The sequence below is a fragment of the Borostomias antarcticus genome, assembly GCF_949987555.1.
Source record: "Borostomias antarcticus genome assembly, chromosome: 21".
Classification (NCBI taxonomy): domain Eukaryota; kingdom Metazoa; phylum Chordata; class Actinopteri; order Stomiiformes; family Stomiidae; genus Borostomias; species Borostomias antarcticus.
In genome coordinates this window covers 4520956-4537173 of record NC_140254.1, presented here as the reverse complement: position 1 = coordinate 4537173, position 16218 = coordinate 4520956, and the positions used below count along the sequence as shown (strand labels likewise).

Genomic DNA, 16218 nt, shown 5'->3' with positions numbered 1-16218 from the left:
GCAGCGGGGAGCGATTCGGACAGCGGGATGGGCTCACCAGTAGAGGAAAAGGCAACTGAGATGACTAACAGCGAGGTGCTCCAAGGTAAAGTCACACAACAATAGAGAACCGTCCGACCTGAACAGAGACTAGTCGCATTGACATGCCAAGTTAAAAGAAGCAGAAACAATGGTGGTGGTGGTGTTTTATTGTTTTTACCAAGTCAAGTCACCATTAATGTTTTCTACTAGTTAGTGCTTGTTTTGAATACACTGATATATGTAAATCCACTTCTGGATACCCTATTCCCACTTACTAGACATGTTTATGTGTTTGTTGTACAGTGTATGAATATACTTATCACATCTGTCATATTACATCTATGGCATAAATATGAAGTTTGTGATGATCGCCATTTCCCTCCCACTGCTTATTTTCCCAGCAGATTCAGATGAGGAGATCACAGTGAGCCGCCGGCATAGCAGGCGGAAGGCGCTGAGGGACAGCGACAGCGAGGATGGGGACGATCGCGGTGCAGAGATGGCCGAGGCTTTGGTCCTATCGGCGTCCAGCGGTGACGAGGCGGAGGAAGCGGGTAAGAGAGAGGAGGAGAACGGGGCGGCGAAGAACAAGAGGATATCCCGCGCTCCCGTGGACAGTGATGAGAGCGGACCCGAGCCGGAGAAAGAGGAGGAAGAGCCGGCGAAAAAGGAAGTGAAACAGAAGAAGGAAGGAAAGAAGAGGGAGAAGAGTCAGCGACACAAAGACAAGAAAGAGCGACGCAGCAAGGCCATGGAGCGACTGAAGAAGGAGAGATCTGAGGTGGGTAGGGAGGGAGGACGGCGATGAAGAGTATGTTGGTAGGGACTCCAGAGAAGGGGTTCAAAAAACAACCTTTCCCTCTTACTAAAGATCCACATACTTCTGACTTATTTCTACTATAAAGGGTATTATATATCGCTATATATACTATATAAATACAGTTCAATTAAATCCCCCTGTGTTCTATGTCCATAACACAGGAGGCGCCTCTGCCCCGGGCGTTCAATGACAGCGGCTGTCTCCTTGGCGACCCAGACCTGTTTGACGCCGGCCTGGAAGAGGAGGAGGAGGAGGAGTCTCTGGATAACATCAGAGCAGCCGTGAAACAGAAGGTCAAAAAGCACAAGGTAAACAGTCATACAGGAGTGCAGTCACATGGTTGTCTTTACAGGTCATGGTAATATTCATGAGGTTTTAGAGGAGGCTCACACTTAACTAAACGGTAGTTCTGTTGTTTGCGCTGAGACGATGCGTCTTCCAATGTGAAGAAAAGCAGTCATGTTCATCAGCGAGTGTGACAACACCTCATCTGTGTCCCACAGGAACCTTTAATGGACGAGGAAGGGGAAGGTGGTTATGAAGAGGATGAACCCAAACCACAGAGGAAGGTATGGACATTGGACCCCTTTTACCTCGTCTCTTCCATCTTTTTTTCCCCCATGAAATTAATTCTGACAGCTTTCAACTAAATGTTTGTTGTTTTGTCAGGAGAGGAAGGCAGCCAGAGCCAGCAAGGAGGCCATGAAGCAGCTTCACAGTGAGACACAGAGGCTGGTCAGAGGTCAGCAGCAGTTGTCTTCCAGTCACATCAACATACACGTAACCATTCACACCCTAGTCTCGCATAGCCAGACCTATCTCCACACTTCGTTTACGCTGTGCCAGCGCCGGAGACAGGTCTGGCTGGACATATTACCATTCTGCAATAACAGGGGGGGGGAGACGCAGTATTTCTTTAAACCAATCACAGTCGTCTTGGGCGGAGCCAGCCCCGGACGCAGCGACGGTGCTCTTGCAAAATAGTCTGGATCAAATCTGATTGGTGCCGAGAGAATCTCTCGTCCCGAATCAGATTAGTTTGCGTCGCCAGTCTCGCAACTGATTGGGCCGTGTGACAACGAATGACAAGGTTTATTGCCAAAACCTACATCCGTTAAGTCAGACTATTCACACCCCAACCCCGATCCCAAAGTCCTGGTACCACACCTATCCAGTCCTTACCTAGTCGTTAGGTCTTCTGCTGCGTGTGCGTGTGCTGACTTGTCATTGCTCCCCTGGCAGAGTCCTCCCTGGGGCTGCCCTACCACATGCCTGAGCCCAAGAGCATCGACGAGTTCTTCAAGAGGAGAACTCGGCCTGCAGGACCCGCCATGGCACTGCTGAAGTAAGCCTGCCCACACACACACACACACACACACACCAATGCTCACACACACACTGACGAGTGCTTGCTGATGCACGGAAAGCACGCGCACATTTTGACTTTTATCCAAAAGCCCTAAAGAATGACCCCCCCGGATCTTTCACAGATCAACCAAGTACCAGGAGACCATGATATTTGAGGCCACCCCTGCTCCTCCACCCAACCCGCCCAAGGAGCCTCAACATGAGCCCTGCCTGGATCTCCCGTCCTCCACCCAGATCCAGAACCTACCCCAGCCGGCCGCCACCTCCTCCCCACAGCAGGAGCACCATCCCAGGGCGCCGGAGTTCAACCCGGAAGCCCCTCCGCCCGAACTGGAGGAAACGCCCGAGGCGTCGGGAGCGGACCGGACCGAATCTGGATCCGCAGCTCCGGAGTCCGAGGACGCCGGGCCTCCGAAGGCGAGCCAGAGCGGATCGCCACGTTCCCCCACCGGCCAGGAGGAGCCCAGGGCTGCGCAGGTCGCCCGGCTGGCCACCGCCCTGGTCAGCGGTGACAGTGTGGCGGCCGTGGCTCAGGGCCCCCCCAGGCCCAAGAGGGACAGACTGGCCAGGCTGAGAGAGCTGGGGCTGGACCCCCCGCCCGTCCCCCGCCTGTGTCCTGACCACGGCGCCTTCATTGACCTGGAGCCCCTTCAGCCGGTGGTCAACCCAGGTGAGAACCAGACCTAGAGACGTTCAAAGTTGGGTTTGTCTTTGAGGATTAACGTGGCCATATCACTTGAAGCTATACGTTCACCGTGTTCTCCGTCGTGGGTTTTGGGCGCGGCCCCTCTCCAGGCGTCGAGGCGTTAAAGGAGCGGTATCTGCGGCACGTGCAGCCAGTGGTCCGGCCCAAAGGCGAGCGCAAGATGCAGCTCAGCGTCATCCGCAAAGACAGCACCCCCTCTGGCCAGGAGGAGCTCCAGACGGACTCGGTCACCATCACCGTCAAAGAGGGCGAGGATGAGGCCGGGAAAGGTACGCTTGATTCGGTGATAGGGGTATCCCCGTGCTCTGCGTGCTTGTTTATCATTGATTGATTTACTGATCTGGGCGCTGGAAAGACATGAATGTAAATGGCTGAATGTGAAGGTCAGGCTGGCAGCTGGATACGGACAAGATGAGGACAAGATGACTGCTCTGAGATTTGTGATATGGCTGCCGATAGCTAGTTGATTGAGGCCTACTTATCAGGGTTGGTCCATGCATTACACTGTAGGCTTTGTTGAGGCCCTCACCCTGTGTGCGTGTGTGTGTGTGCGTGTGTGTGTGTGTGTGTGTGTGCGTGTGTGTAGGTGAGAAGCTGGTGAGTCTTAAGTCTCGCCTGTGGAAGGCGATGGCCGTCAGACGCCAGGAGGAGCGCACTCGTAAGGCAGCCCTCCACCGCCTCGACAATGAGGAGTGTGGGGAGGAAGAGGAGGAGGAAGAAATGACGGACGAGTCTGAGGGAGAAGAGGTGAGACCCCGATCTTTCAAAACGTCTGTTGGCTTAACTAAAATAAACTGGTTCAGCAAAGCGGCCCTGTCAGATGATACTCATAAAGCGGACCTGTCGGATGATACTCCTTCTCTCCTGGCCTCAGGGTGTGGATGAGCTGCTGGGCGGCAACGGCGATGGTGACGAGGAGGAGGATGACGGTGAAGAGGGCGGGGCCACGGGGCTGAAAGGCCCCACCCCTTCCCCTGACCTGCACAACATGGATGGGACCCTCATGCTGTTCGCCGGCAGCTCCTGCTCTCGCACCGGGTACGTGTGTGTGTGTGTGTGTGTGTGTGTGTGTGTGTGTGTGTGTGTGTGTGTGTGTGTGTGTGTGTGTGTGTGTGAGAGAGAGTGAGAGAGAGAGATAATTGCAAGTTGGTGATTTTAATTTAATTTATGAGTGTACTGTAATCTTAAAATAATTGTGCATTTCATGTCTTAAAAAGACACAATAGACTGACCAGAAAAGACCAGTTGAGAAGAGAAAGCATTTTGAAGAAGACAAATGTGAGCTGCTAATGATTCACGCTGACGTGTTCTCCTTCTCTTTTCTCTCTCCAGGGATGGGGTGAGGAGGGCCGGTCCTGGAGGGCCCGACAGTGATGCTAAGATGGGTGAGTAGAGCGACTCGGAGGTTCTCTTCAGCCGTGCGTCAAGGTCTAGCACCTCCACCACTAGTCTGTTTCTGCTTTTCAATTTGGATTTGGGGTTTAAGAAAACACAAAAATAAAAGGTCGACTCACACATAGGCTAGAAATGTAGGTAGCATACAAGGGTGACATTTTCTCTTGGTATCTGTCCTCCTATCGACCGCCACAGACGAGGAGGACTCCCTGTCTCTGGCGAAGGACAACAGCCACAACAGCAGCTTTGAGCTGCTGGGCTCCATGCTGCCCTCCTACCAGCCGGTCAGCCGGGCCGCGGGCAGGGGCTTCTCCTCGGGCCCCGGGGCCTTCCGCTCCCCCTCCCCCTGCCTCTTCAGGCCCTTCCTGGGATCAGCTTCCAAGGTGAGACGGCGGAGATGCCTGTAGAAAAATCGGGACTAAATATTTTGTACGCCGGAGGTAGTGGAAGTGCTAGCGTAAAGCCAACTTGTCTACAGGATAATATCTTAGACGCTTTTGCAGTTTTCCAATAATATTATGTCGTCTAGAAGTGTAAAATTCAGTAAAAAAAAAAAAACAAAAAAAAAACACCTATGCTAAAGAATATGAGTAACACAGAATTTCTGTCTCATCTCTTTCTCTCTGTCCCCCCCCCCCTCAGAGTTCAGGCAAGCTATCGGAGCCCTCTCTCTCCCTCCCCGTGGAGGACTCCCAGGACCTGTACGCGCCCCCCTCTCCGGGTGGGTCCGGCCCCCTGGGGGGCCCGGGTCCGGGGGGGGACTCCCGCGGCCGCTTCTCCCTGGAGGAGGACACCCACTCCCAGCTGCTGGACGCCGACGGCTTCCTCAACGTGGGGCCGCGCGCCGGACCCCCCCGCTCGCACAAGCGCCAGCTCCTGCTGGACAGCCTGGACGAGAACGCCATGGACGCCAACATGGGGGAGCTGCTGGGGCTGTGCTCCGGAGGCTTCGGCACCGCCAGGCCAATCGGGGGGGGAGGAGGAGGAGGAGGAGGGATGGGAGGGGAGCTGGGAGCCACCCAGGAGGACGAGCTGTTGGGGTTGTGTTCCGGAGCCTTCCCCGCTGCTACACAGGCCGAGTATGGTGAGGAGGAGAGGAGGAAAGAAGGAGAGGAGGAGGCGGCGGACACAGATATGGATCAGCTGTTGGGGATCTGCTCGAGGACGTTTACTAGTCCAGGTGAGTGCGTGCACTCTCATGTCTCATTTGAGTTGATTGAGGATTACGTTCGCCGCGCTCGTCGTTGGGATCCCATATCTCACCTTCATGACCCCTTTCTTCATCTCCTTCCATCTCCCTCCACCCAGGGGCATCTCCGCTGCGCACTGTCCCCAGTCTTGCTAAGCTCACGTCCACAGCCAAGGACAGGTACGCTGCTGGAGTCGTCCACCTGACCTTGCATGGGAAGAAATGCACAGAAAGCCCTATATGACTGAAAGAGCCCCTTTGATCATGTCGTTTAATGGTGCCGTTTTAGTGAGAAGAAGCTTGTGGACGAGGAGGAGGCGGAGGAGGAGGAGGATTGTGCGTTCCGGCTGCTGTCGGACGTAGAGAGCCAGAGTGAGCAGGTGAGCTTTACTGTGGTTGTCGCCGTGTCTTCTGTCTTTATGTGTATCTTTGGATTGTATTCTAACGCCAAGTGATTGTTCCCTTGTAGGAGGACAGTGAGGAGGAGGAGGAGGGCGCGTCTGGGGAGGAAGGAGATGATGAAGAGAACGAGGTGGAGGAGGAGGAGAGGCAAGGTGTGTTTGCTCCTCAGAGAGTGAAGAAGAAGAAAATGTAAGTAGAGACGGAACTAGACACACACACATATACCCACACACACACATACACACATGCACGCACACACACACACACATACATCTCTACATACGTCTCTGTGTTGACGCCCGGTTGTCCCCCCCGCCCCCATCCACCCCAGGCGCCTAGCGCAGTTTGTGGACTCCGAGGCGGAGCTCTCTGGGAGCGACGTTGGGAGTGACGATGAAGAGGGTGACAGAGGGAGCGAGTACGAGGAAGAGGAGCCGCTGGACGATCTGCCCTCCGACGACGAGCTGCAGGACCAGGTCAACAAAATCCACATGTGAGTTCTGAGGCAGACCACTAATCTACACATCTCAAAGAGAAATGAATCAACCAGAAATATAGAAGTATTAGGGAAGGAAGAGCACTGCCACCTGCAATAGATACAACATAAATCAACAACATTAATCAGAGGAGAGATTTGTTGAGAATGCATTTTAGAAGTAATTTTTTTGAAGGGACATTGTGGCGAAGCTTTCCCGCCAAACAGGAAGTTAACCGCCTCCCCCTGCCCATCCTCACAGGAAGCAGGTTCTCGATGACGATAAGCGTCGATTGCGACTCTACCAGGAGCGCTACCTCGCCGACGGCGACCTGCACTCCGACGGCCCCGGCCGGGAACGCCGCTTCCGCTGGAAGAACATCGGTGTGTGTGTGTGTGTGTGTTGTGGTCCCCATGTCTGTCTGTGTAGTTTCTAGGGATGGGGATCATTCATTTTTATTGATATTGATACCGTTATCGAGTCTGCTTAATGATCCGGGTCCTTATTGATACCACTATCGATACTTTTCTATGGGAAAAACAAGACGGACGGCAATACATGTTTAACAGAACTGGTTTTGCATTTATTGCTTACGAACACAGTTGGAATTTCGCCTTTATCTTTCACTCTTGTGAAATGAAACCAAGCACTTGGGAAGCTGTCCATGATCAGGGGCGGGGTGGCCATTGGGAGCACCGAGAGTTTTCCTGGTGGCCTGGCGAGCTAACTGGCCTGGTCCGCGGTAAATGCCCCCCCGCTCAACAACTTGCCGACAGTTAATAATTCACAATCGGAAAGGCCGTTCATTTCACGTTTACAAAACGAAACTGAAAGTGTTCCATCTCGTCGCAAGATCACTGTTCTGATCAGGCTTAAAAAGTGGCCTGACTGGGGCTACATTTCCCAGCCTGAATTATTTCCCCAGTCCGCCCTGTCCATGATGCTGAAACTGAAATACTTCTATCATTCTGAATGAAAACGCCTGGTTTTTGTGCTCGAGAATTATGCCGACTTGTGCGCTTGCATGAACGTGCAATAGCCTAGCCTACACTTTTGATTGTCCCGGTTAAAATGGTCACTCGGCTGTAGGCTCGATAGCAGACCCGATAAGCTCCGACCTTTTTGATTACCGGGTCTTGAGAAATTTGGAACCGGGGCTTTTTGGACCCGGGTTTTGATCCCCATCCCTAGTTATTGTAATAGGATACGAAAAAGACGAGGTTGCTGCGAGTGGTTGCTACGCAAAACATAGCCTACCGCTTGATTTTATCAATGGCCTCGGCAATGAGATTGACGGCGCATTAATACTAATTGTTATGCCGTCGCAGCCGTGGGTTACAGAATATTTTACCACGGCTGCTAGCCAATCAGAATCAAGTATCCAAACTCTCCGTTGTAGAATTAGTATTCTTCACTTCCTACCGCATCGTTCGGGCGAGTCCTGGAGCTCAGTCCCAGAGCCGAACGCTGACCCTGTGCATGGATCTCTGTTCCAGATAACGGCTTTGACATGGGGGGGGTGGCAGCCGAGGGAGAGGAGGAGGAGGAGGAGGAGGATGTGGACCAGGCAGAGGTGCAGAGGAGGAAGGAGAGGAGGGAGAGAGAACAGTGGCTGAAGGAACAGGTGCGTACGTGCGAGTGATTCGAATCAAAGGATCCTATGTCTGTGCGCAAGGGCGCGTTCCTACAACACCTCTGTCCTCTCACAGTCGGAAGCGAAGGCCAAGAAGGGAAGGCAGAGCGTTGACGCGGCTGCCGAGGAAGAGGAGGACGATGAAGAGGAGGAGATCGTCGGGGAGCAGGACAGCCAGTTCATGAAGGTGGCAAAGAAGCTGACTGCCAAAAGACTGCAGAAGAAAGGTGAGCGGAGTAGATGCTACACAAGTTGAGACATTGTTAGTGCGGTCCTGGCCTTTTTCTAACCCTCCTCCCGTTTCTATCCCTCCCCTGTCCCTTCATCTGTCCCTCTCCTGTCCCTCCATCTGTCCCTCCATCACCCCGTTTTCCAGATCCTCCCAGCGTTCCTCAGTCTGAGCAGAGATCTCCGGCGTTAAACCCGTTCCAGAGGTCTTCTCAGCCCACCCTGGTCAGTAGCCTTCCTCAGCTCAGCTCAGTCCGACAGCACTGCGCTAGGGTTAGCGCTCCCTAGGGTTAGCGCTCCCTAGGGTTAGCGCTCCCTAGGGTTAGCGCTCCAAAGAAGCTCCAGGACACATCAAGCCTCCATAATCTACCGTGACTCTTACAATTACCTGGAAACAAAACTAACCCCTCGTTGCTGCAGCGCTTCTTGTATGACCTTGGTTTGACGTTTTGTCCCTCGTTTTGACCTCCCCAACCCCCCCCCCCTCCCCCCTGTCGTCTCTCTCTCCCAGGTGAGGGGCTCATTGCTGAGCCAGCCCCGCGAGGTCCTGCAGAAGCTGGCCTCCATCTCGGACGGGAACCCCCTGGCCCCCCGGAACACCAGAGGCTTCCTCTTCCAGACCCTGTCCCCCGAGAAGGAGGCTCCCGCCAAAGCACAACAGGTGAAGCTTCCCCCGTAGAGATGGACGATAACGTTAATCTGGAGGGTTCCTCCATAGACGGTCTATAGGTGCTTACGACATTCAGCTGTCTGGAACACTAGCCTTGACCAGTCGCTGTACATTATATAAAAAGAGTTGCAGTTTATAGGGCAATATTCAGTGCAAGTACAACAATTAGAATATATTTTGTAATTTGATGTTGGGTCAACACAAGAGTTATGACAAAACAAACAAAACGGTTGGAGATGTCACAAAGCCACACCTGGTTCAAGTGTGCACGTGTGCTGGGATCCAATCAGCAACACGGGGCATTCTTCTATGGCCTCCTGGGTACCCCAACCCATAAACCGTCCATGACTGAGAAGCAGACAGTGGCTGTTTGCGAAACCACATACTACTATACTGCATACTGGATACTGCATACTGTACTGATTTTTCATAGCAGTATGCAGTATGCAATGGCTAAATTGATTCATTTCTGCAGCCCAGTAGCCTACATCACATGCATGATTGTAATATGATGATACGAGACAGATCAACTGGACTCATTTTGGCTCTCGTGATTGAAATATAAAATGACACACAGACATGAGATCAACTGGACAAATTTTATTGAAATTATACAAGTATTTCAAGTATTACTGTATCGCTTTGGGATCCGTTTCAGATGTAAAGCGCAATATAAATATAAGTAGGCTATTAGATGTATCAAAGGGAAACGTTTATAATACGACCAATAACAGCTGGCCATTAACATGATCATAAATCCATCAGATCGTGGTTTATCTAAATATTTAAGAGGACCTTATGAAAACCGACTCGCATTACGCATGAAACAACGCAGCCGTTTTCGCCGGTGATTGTTTACTTCCACGTTCCAATGAAAAGCCTGTGTTCTGAAAAGTTGGCCTACCTTCTCAGGATGACCTACCACCCCAGTATATTATGTTTAATTCATGGGTTAGCGCATCCTGTCAGGTAGGAAATGTCTATCAGAATGTCCTACGACCCATTTTATTGTGCTTAATTCATGGGTAGCACATCCTGCCAGGTAGGAAATGTCAAAATGTCTATCAACATTTCTAACCAGACAGGATGCGCTACCCATGAATTAAGCACAATAAACTGGGTCGTAGGTACATCCATGCTCATAGGACATTCTGATAGATCGCATACTGCATACTGCATTTTGGCAAAATCAGTACATACTAGCAGTATAGTAGGCGGTTTCGAAAACGGCAAGTATGTTTTCTCATTGTTAGCTTGTAGCTTGCTTGTAGCAGACTCGTAGCATAGAAGTTACATACTGGAGCTTAAATCACTATGTCAAACACTGTTTTTCTCAATTGATTTGCCACAAGTCGCCTAAAAAAGTCCATGCTCTCAGAACAGTTAACATGGCCGTCTCCATAGGCCGTCTCCACAGACTTTCCCTTTTTAAAGCTACAGTATACTTCTGCACTATATGTAGGGAGCTCAGGTGCCATGTCCCCATCAATGTCAAAGTTCACCAAAAGGAAAATTGATCGAAGGCATTTTGATTGCTGACGATTGTGAACACCCTGTAGTACTGTTATTTCGTCACTAGGTGGAGCCAAAGTCCACATCAGGCCTAGTTTACCAGTCAGAGTTGATTGAGTTTCTGTGTGCTCAAGTCAGTCTGTTTATCTTTCACCAGTTTGTCTTTGTCATTGATTATAGATAAATTTGTAGACAAATTGTTTGTAATTACAGTTTCAGTGCATGTGTTTGACTCCAATCTGTAGTAACCAAAACACAGCAGCACTATTCTTTTAGATACAGCCAATTCATCAGTTTACAGATTCAAGGATGTTTATTTGTCATATGTTCTATTTGTCATATGTTCACGGTACATGTACAAAAAAATGAATTCAGTGTATATAGACAATGTATTGTCTTGATATCTTTTGTTCCTTATCATTTGCTCTGTCTTGTGGTCCGTGCGTGGTGCTGGTTGTGGTTCTGGTACATAGCTGACCCAGGTTGTGTCCTTGGCAGGTAAAGAAGAGAGGCCCGGTGGAGAACACGACCCCGGCTGCCAAGCGGCCCTGCAGGAGAGCTGCCACCGTGCAGGTTAAAGCCCCACCAAGGAGCATCTTCTGTTACCTGGAGAACTGAGGTGCCTGGCACCACTGGGGAATCATACCTCACACACACACTGAAACACAATGCATATTCACACTGACACACACACAGCAAGGCCCAATGTGTGCTTCCTCATCAGATCTGTACAGACTACATTGACATTCATGGCAACATTGCTTTGTTTTTGATTTCTCAATTTGTGTATTTGACTCTTGTCCTGGAACTGTTTTTATCATGTAAATAGAATTGGTTTGATTTGTTTAAGCTGATTGATTTAAATGTATTTGTTTTATTTGTAAATTAAAGGGTATTTTAATACATACGTTCATGTTTTCACATTTTTCCTTTGTCTTGTTTTCTCCTCTGTTCAGCGAGGAGTAGGGCTTCTGATCCCAAACTTGAAGCTAACATTTGATTCAGGGATTACATAGATTTCAATATCTTGATTCTCAGTTGGGCGATTGTCACTCCAGATCAAATTTGAGTTGTGTGCTTATCCAATGTTGAACCTTAGCCCATTTAGCCTTTTAAGCTGCCATCCAACTTTCTCTCCATACCCTCAGCAGAGTAACATAAGGTGAATTTCCCATATAGCTTTATAGTGCTTGACTAATCCTTCATAACTCACTTGACTCAATAAGACAAGAAGATTTGGCTGCAGGAACTAAGATACTTCAATCTGAGACTCATTTTAGGGCCATTGTGACCAATTATAAAAACATTACAGTATCTTTGTGTCAAACTCACCCCAGGCGCCCTGCATGACGAGCACCCTGTCTGAGCCTGGTAGTTGCCGGGTTCTCTTCAGTCCTGAAGACCACATCTGACCGCTCAGGCTTACCGGCCACTCGCCATTCTCAGTCGTCATAATCGCAGTTTAGACTAATGAATTGATAAGTGGTTAATAATAGAGACTCGTTAGGGAGACTTTTAATGACCCCTCTTATCTCTCCATCTCATTAGGCCAGGGTGATTAGCAGCAGGTCCCGGGGTTTCCAGGGGCACGGGGCCCCATTACACCTCATTATGAGGCAGGGAGAGGGGCTGGAATGAACTTCATGGTTAGCCTCCTCTAGCTTTAGGCATAGACACACACAGAGATTTAATCCCTGCTTTGTTTATTCAATCATTGCATTCCCCAGGTCCCAATTCACTCTGCCCCATGTGCTTGAAGACGGCAAGAAGGTTACTCGTTTTGGCATCGAACTGACCGCAACATATCTAGAGGACAAAGGCTAGTCGTTTTTTTATCCCGACGAAGGGAGGCTAGAATAATTGACCATACATGAGCTCCTTCGCCCTCTCATACCCGAAGGGATCATGTGTGTGAATGAGGGGCCCTTTGTTTTATTTATTTAGCATGTCTGCGTAGATTTGACTATCTGTTGCTGAGAGAGAAAGGGCTTGAGGTCCACTTTAGTTTCCTTTACAGTATATGCCTCTATGAATCTGTGTGGTGGGTTGACAGTATAGCCATGGGTCGCTGTCATAGAACTGGTGTGGGGGGGAGACATGTAGCTGAACTGAGAGATGTGGGTCATAACTGCAGGCTGCAGTACAAATCTAACAAGGTCTTCTTCACTAGGTAAGGCATGTGCTTTTTTATGTGTATGAGAGGAGAAGGATGGTTAGGAGTTGGTGTTGTAGGTCTACACAAGTATAGCCTATGTCCTTTTGTTACACCCTCGGGGGTCCTAGCGGATGACCATGAGAGTCTGAACATTACGTCAATTTCTCTCTCTCTGAATGTTGCTTTTTGTGCATTCTGGCTTTATTTCTGTTGGGCCTATCGTTTCACCCCTCAGCGCGGTTTCGGATTTGGAAGATGGAGATGGTTTTGCATGTGACGAGGCCGCGGGCGGACGCAATGTTTGATGTATTTTTCATGTGCTTGGGCTACTATTGAACTACGGGGAGGAGGCGCGGGACAGCCTCGAGGTGCGGCACTTGAATGGGGATGTTGTTGAAGTGGAAAAGAGGAACGGATAAGGGGGAGGCGGCAAGGGGGACGTGCGCTTTTCTGCCGCCAGCGACTGGGATGTCAGGGGATCGGGAGGGAGTACACTTGCAAAGTCTGTCTGATGTAGGCTACCCCCACCCACCTCCCCAACACACACACACACCTCCCGCCCGAAAACAGCAGTTGTTTCGCATCTAATACCGACAGATAGTCACGAAGCATCACTTACAGTGCTATAACGTGTCTCCTTTGAAATGATGCGCTCTTCAGGCCTAAATTGTGCATTGTTTACACTATTAGGGAAGCCTACAACATGCCAGTTTTATGTGGCACTGCGGTTCTTAGCTGCACTTTCCCTTTAAAGTCAGGATGCAATACTCCGAGACTGTTTTCTTGTCGTGCGCATATTTCTAGTACACCGCTCTCTGCAATTTCCCGTTCTACTGTCCCTGCCCGTTTTAGGAAGTGAGTCATTGGGTAGAATACCAGTCCATTCTATCAGAGCGCGAGAGAGAGTGGATGGGAGGGGGGGAGCGAGGTGGGTTTTGTCGGAGATAAACATCACATAGGAGGGTCGGCCGGAGGAGGGTGTAAAAAAAAAACAAGGAGGGCGCTGATTACAGTTTATCCACGGAATATTGACTTCAACGGTAAGGCCCTCATCTGTGAGCCTATTCACAAATGTATTTGTCAATCAGAGATTATGTAACCGGCTAATAACATAAGGGAACGGTCAGGGTAAGGATGGCTTGAATGACGGTGTATGTTGTCGGCCGAGAGAAGAGAGCAGTGATATGGGGTGAGCTTCTGATAGCGATGCCGGACTATTACGTAACGCATATGAAATAGCCTAATTGTCTATTTTAACGATTTAAACAACATTCTCCGTTTTCATTTTTCAGTTAAGCTCCTGAAATATGGTTCAACTGTCGATGTTTTCTAGCCTATAGGCCTAGTTTCAGATTAATAGGATGATGCAGCCTCGTCGTCGCTAGTTTCATGTTTTAACTGGCAGCTTGCATTTTTCAATAGCTATAGCCTATTATTTGGAGATCCATACTGATATATTAGTCTAAATCACCCGGAAGAAATGTTTAGACGTTGCCTAATGTGGCCTATTTTCGTCGAGAATCTGGAAATGAAATGGTGCGTTTAGAACCGATGCATAGACACGATCCTGCCGAGGCTCATCATACATACAGGTATACATACACTGATCAACAATGGGTCCGGGGCAACGGTAATCTCATACGAATATAATCATCAGCGCAAAATATCACATAATAGACTAAATCATAGGTCCGGTGTCGATTTTACAATAAGATCACTTTATAACGTTTACCAATTGAGCGTCACTCACTTTGCATCTGTCAATCGCGCTCGCGACCCCTAGAATGTTGGTCGCTGTCCTTCAGCACCACGTGCCTGCGCGGGGGATGAGTGACAGTACCCCGAAGTCAGGATTAGAAAAATTTCCATTCTGAGGAGACATGTAAATATTTGATGTTAATATGAGTGGAGGGCACAGACCAGCCCGTAGTTACCATGTTGTCATAAGGGGGGGCGATTGGGGTTAGAGGAGCCATTGTTTCCTCCTTATCAGAATGAGAGTTGAATTTGTACATCCAGGATTAACCTTGAAATCATTGATCAGAATATTTTAACTCTCTCTCTCTCTCTCTCTCTTTCTTTCTCTCCCTTTGTTAGTGAATCTGAATCCAAAGCCAGAATGCTTCACCAGGATCGACTCGTGATCCCCAAGTACGGAGGTCAGGGGGCCGGCTCCGCCTCCCTGCGTCTACTTAGCAACAGCCAGCAGCAGCCCAACAGGAAACGTGAGAAGGACAGCAACTTCAACTTCCTGGGCCAGGAGGACGAGGTCACGACGGGGGACGAGAACCGCAACCAGATGCGGCCCTGTAACCTGGGCCAGCTGGATCGCGACGTGCCCCCGCCGCCCCCCGGCATCCACTACGGTCCGGGCTTGCTGTCACCCCTCTCGCGCCTGCCGTGCTGGAGCCCCCTGGAGCCCCTCCCCGAGATCGAGAGCGGGGACGACTGCTACAGGAGAGTGCCCCCCGATGGCGCGGAGGAAGGCAAGATGGAGGAGGAGACGAGGAGGATGAGCGATGACGACGACAAAGAGCCGCACGGCGTCCGAGGAAGAGGAGGAGGAGGAAGAGGGAAAGAGGCCGTGGAGCTGCTGCTGCTGGACGGGGAGGGGGGAGGCAAGGGGGGGGAGGAGGAAGTGGACGAGGAGGGGTTGGAGGAGGAGGAACTGGGGGAAGACGGGGAGGAGTGGGGAGACAGTGACTCCGAGTTTGAGTTCTGCTACAGGTCCGGCGGCAGCCTGTCCTCCCTGAACATGGAGAGCGGAGGAGAGGGGGCTCTGGTAGGGGGGTGGGACCGCACCGGCGTGGGCGAGACGTGCTCTGACCTCCAGGAGGCGGACAGAACACCCCGCGCCACCGAAGCCCTCTCCAGACCCCCCAGGAAATGGGAGGAGTATTCCAAGAGGAAGGGGGGGGGCAAGAAGACCATGGCGGGCTCAGCGATGGGGTCCAGCCTCCCGGAGGAGGAGGAGGAGGAAGAAGACGAGGAGAGGGAGAGGGGTGGCGGCGGCTACTCTGATTCGGACACAGACCCGGCGCTGCTGGACTCGGTTTGGACCCTGAGGGAGCGCGAGCGCTTCAAGGCCCAGGAGATGGAGAAGCACCAGATCCAGCTGACCATGTATCGCCGGCTGGCGCTGATCCGCTGGGTCCGCACGCTGCAGAGCCGAGTCCAGGAGCAGCAGAACCGCCTGCAGTCCAGCTTCGACGTCATACTCGACCACCGGAAGGAGCTGCTGCGCATGGGTGCCACCACCTCGGCAACCGCCACCGCCAGCCAATCATAGAGCTAGAGAGACAGGAAGTGGTCTACAGAGGCCGGGAGGATCCTTGTTTGTTGACTTTTTCTGATATAAGACAACTTCAAAGCATCCAGACATCTCACTCTGAAGCGGTCTTTCAGTTTGGTGATGCAACTTATTGTCCGACCTAACCATACCAAACTAAAGTAGTGAAATGTATGAGATGGGAGGTTTCAGATGTTGTTTGTAGCCTATCTTGAAACACTACTGTGTAAACAAATGAGACAATTACATTTTTCTGTACTGCCCGGCCCAAACTATCTTTCATCTGGGCCTTGGTCACCTTACAGAACAAGTACAGAATTGTACAGTATAACATAAGAAATTAAGAGGTTTATG

General features: G+C 50.7%; 2 protein-coding genes across 2 annotated transcripts; both read left to right on the top strand.

The window, feature by feature from the left end:
* Nucleotides 1-60: 60 nt before the first annotated feature.
* On the top strand, nucleotides 61-11038 carry clspn (claspin; the record flags this gene model as incomplete). The annotated part of the gene is made up of 24 exons (XM_084455552.1): nucleotides 61-85; nucleotides 423-631; nucleotides 701-802; nucleotides 1003-1149; nucleotides 1345-1410; nucleotides 1511-1583; nucleotides 2084-2186; nucleotides 2332-2879; nucleotides 3005-3184; nucleotides 3502-3662; nucleotides 3790-3953; nucleotides 4248-4300; nucleotides 4506-4693; nucleotides 4953-5490; nucleotides 5619-5679; nucleotides 5789-5879; nucleotides 5969-6090; nucleotides 6233-6394; nucleotides 6639-6760; nucleotides 7874-8001; nucleotides 8087-8237; nucleotides 8387-8463; nucleotides 8750-8899; nucleotides 10919-11038. The coding sequence occupies 24 exons, from the start codon at nucleotides 61-63 to the stop codon at nucleotides 11036-11038; spliced, it is 3741 nt and encodes a 1246-aa protein (XP_084311678.1).
* Nucleotides 11039-14694: 3656 nt separating this feature from the next.
* c19h1orf216 (chromosome 19 C1orf216 homolog) lies at nucleotides 14695-15864 on the top strand (the record flags this gene model as incomplete). Its single annotated transcript, XM_084455550.1, has 2 exons — nucleotides 14695-15524; nucleotides 15579-15864. 2 exons carry the CDS (start codon nucleotides 14695-14697, stop codon nucleotides 15862-15864), a joined length of 1116 nt encoding a protein of 371 aa, XP_084311676.1.
* Nucleotides 15865-16218: the final 354 nt, after the last annotated feature.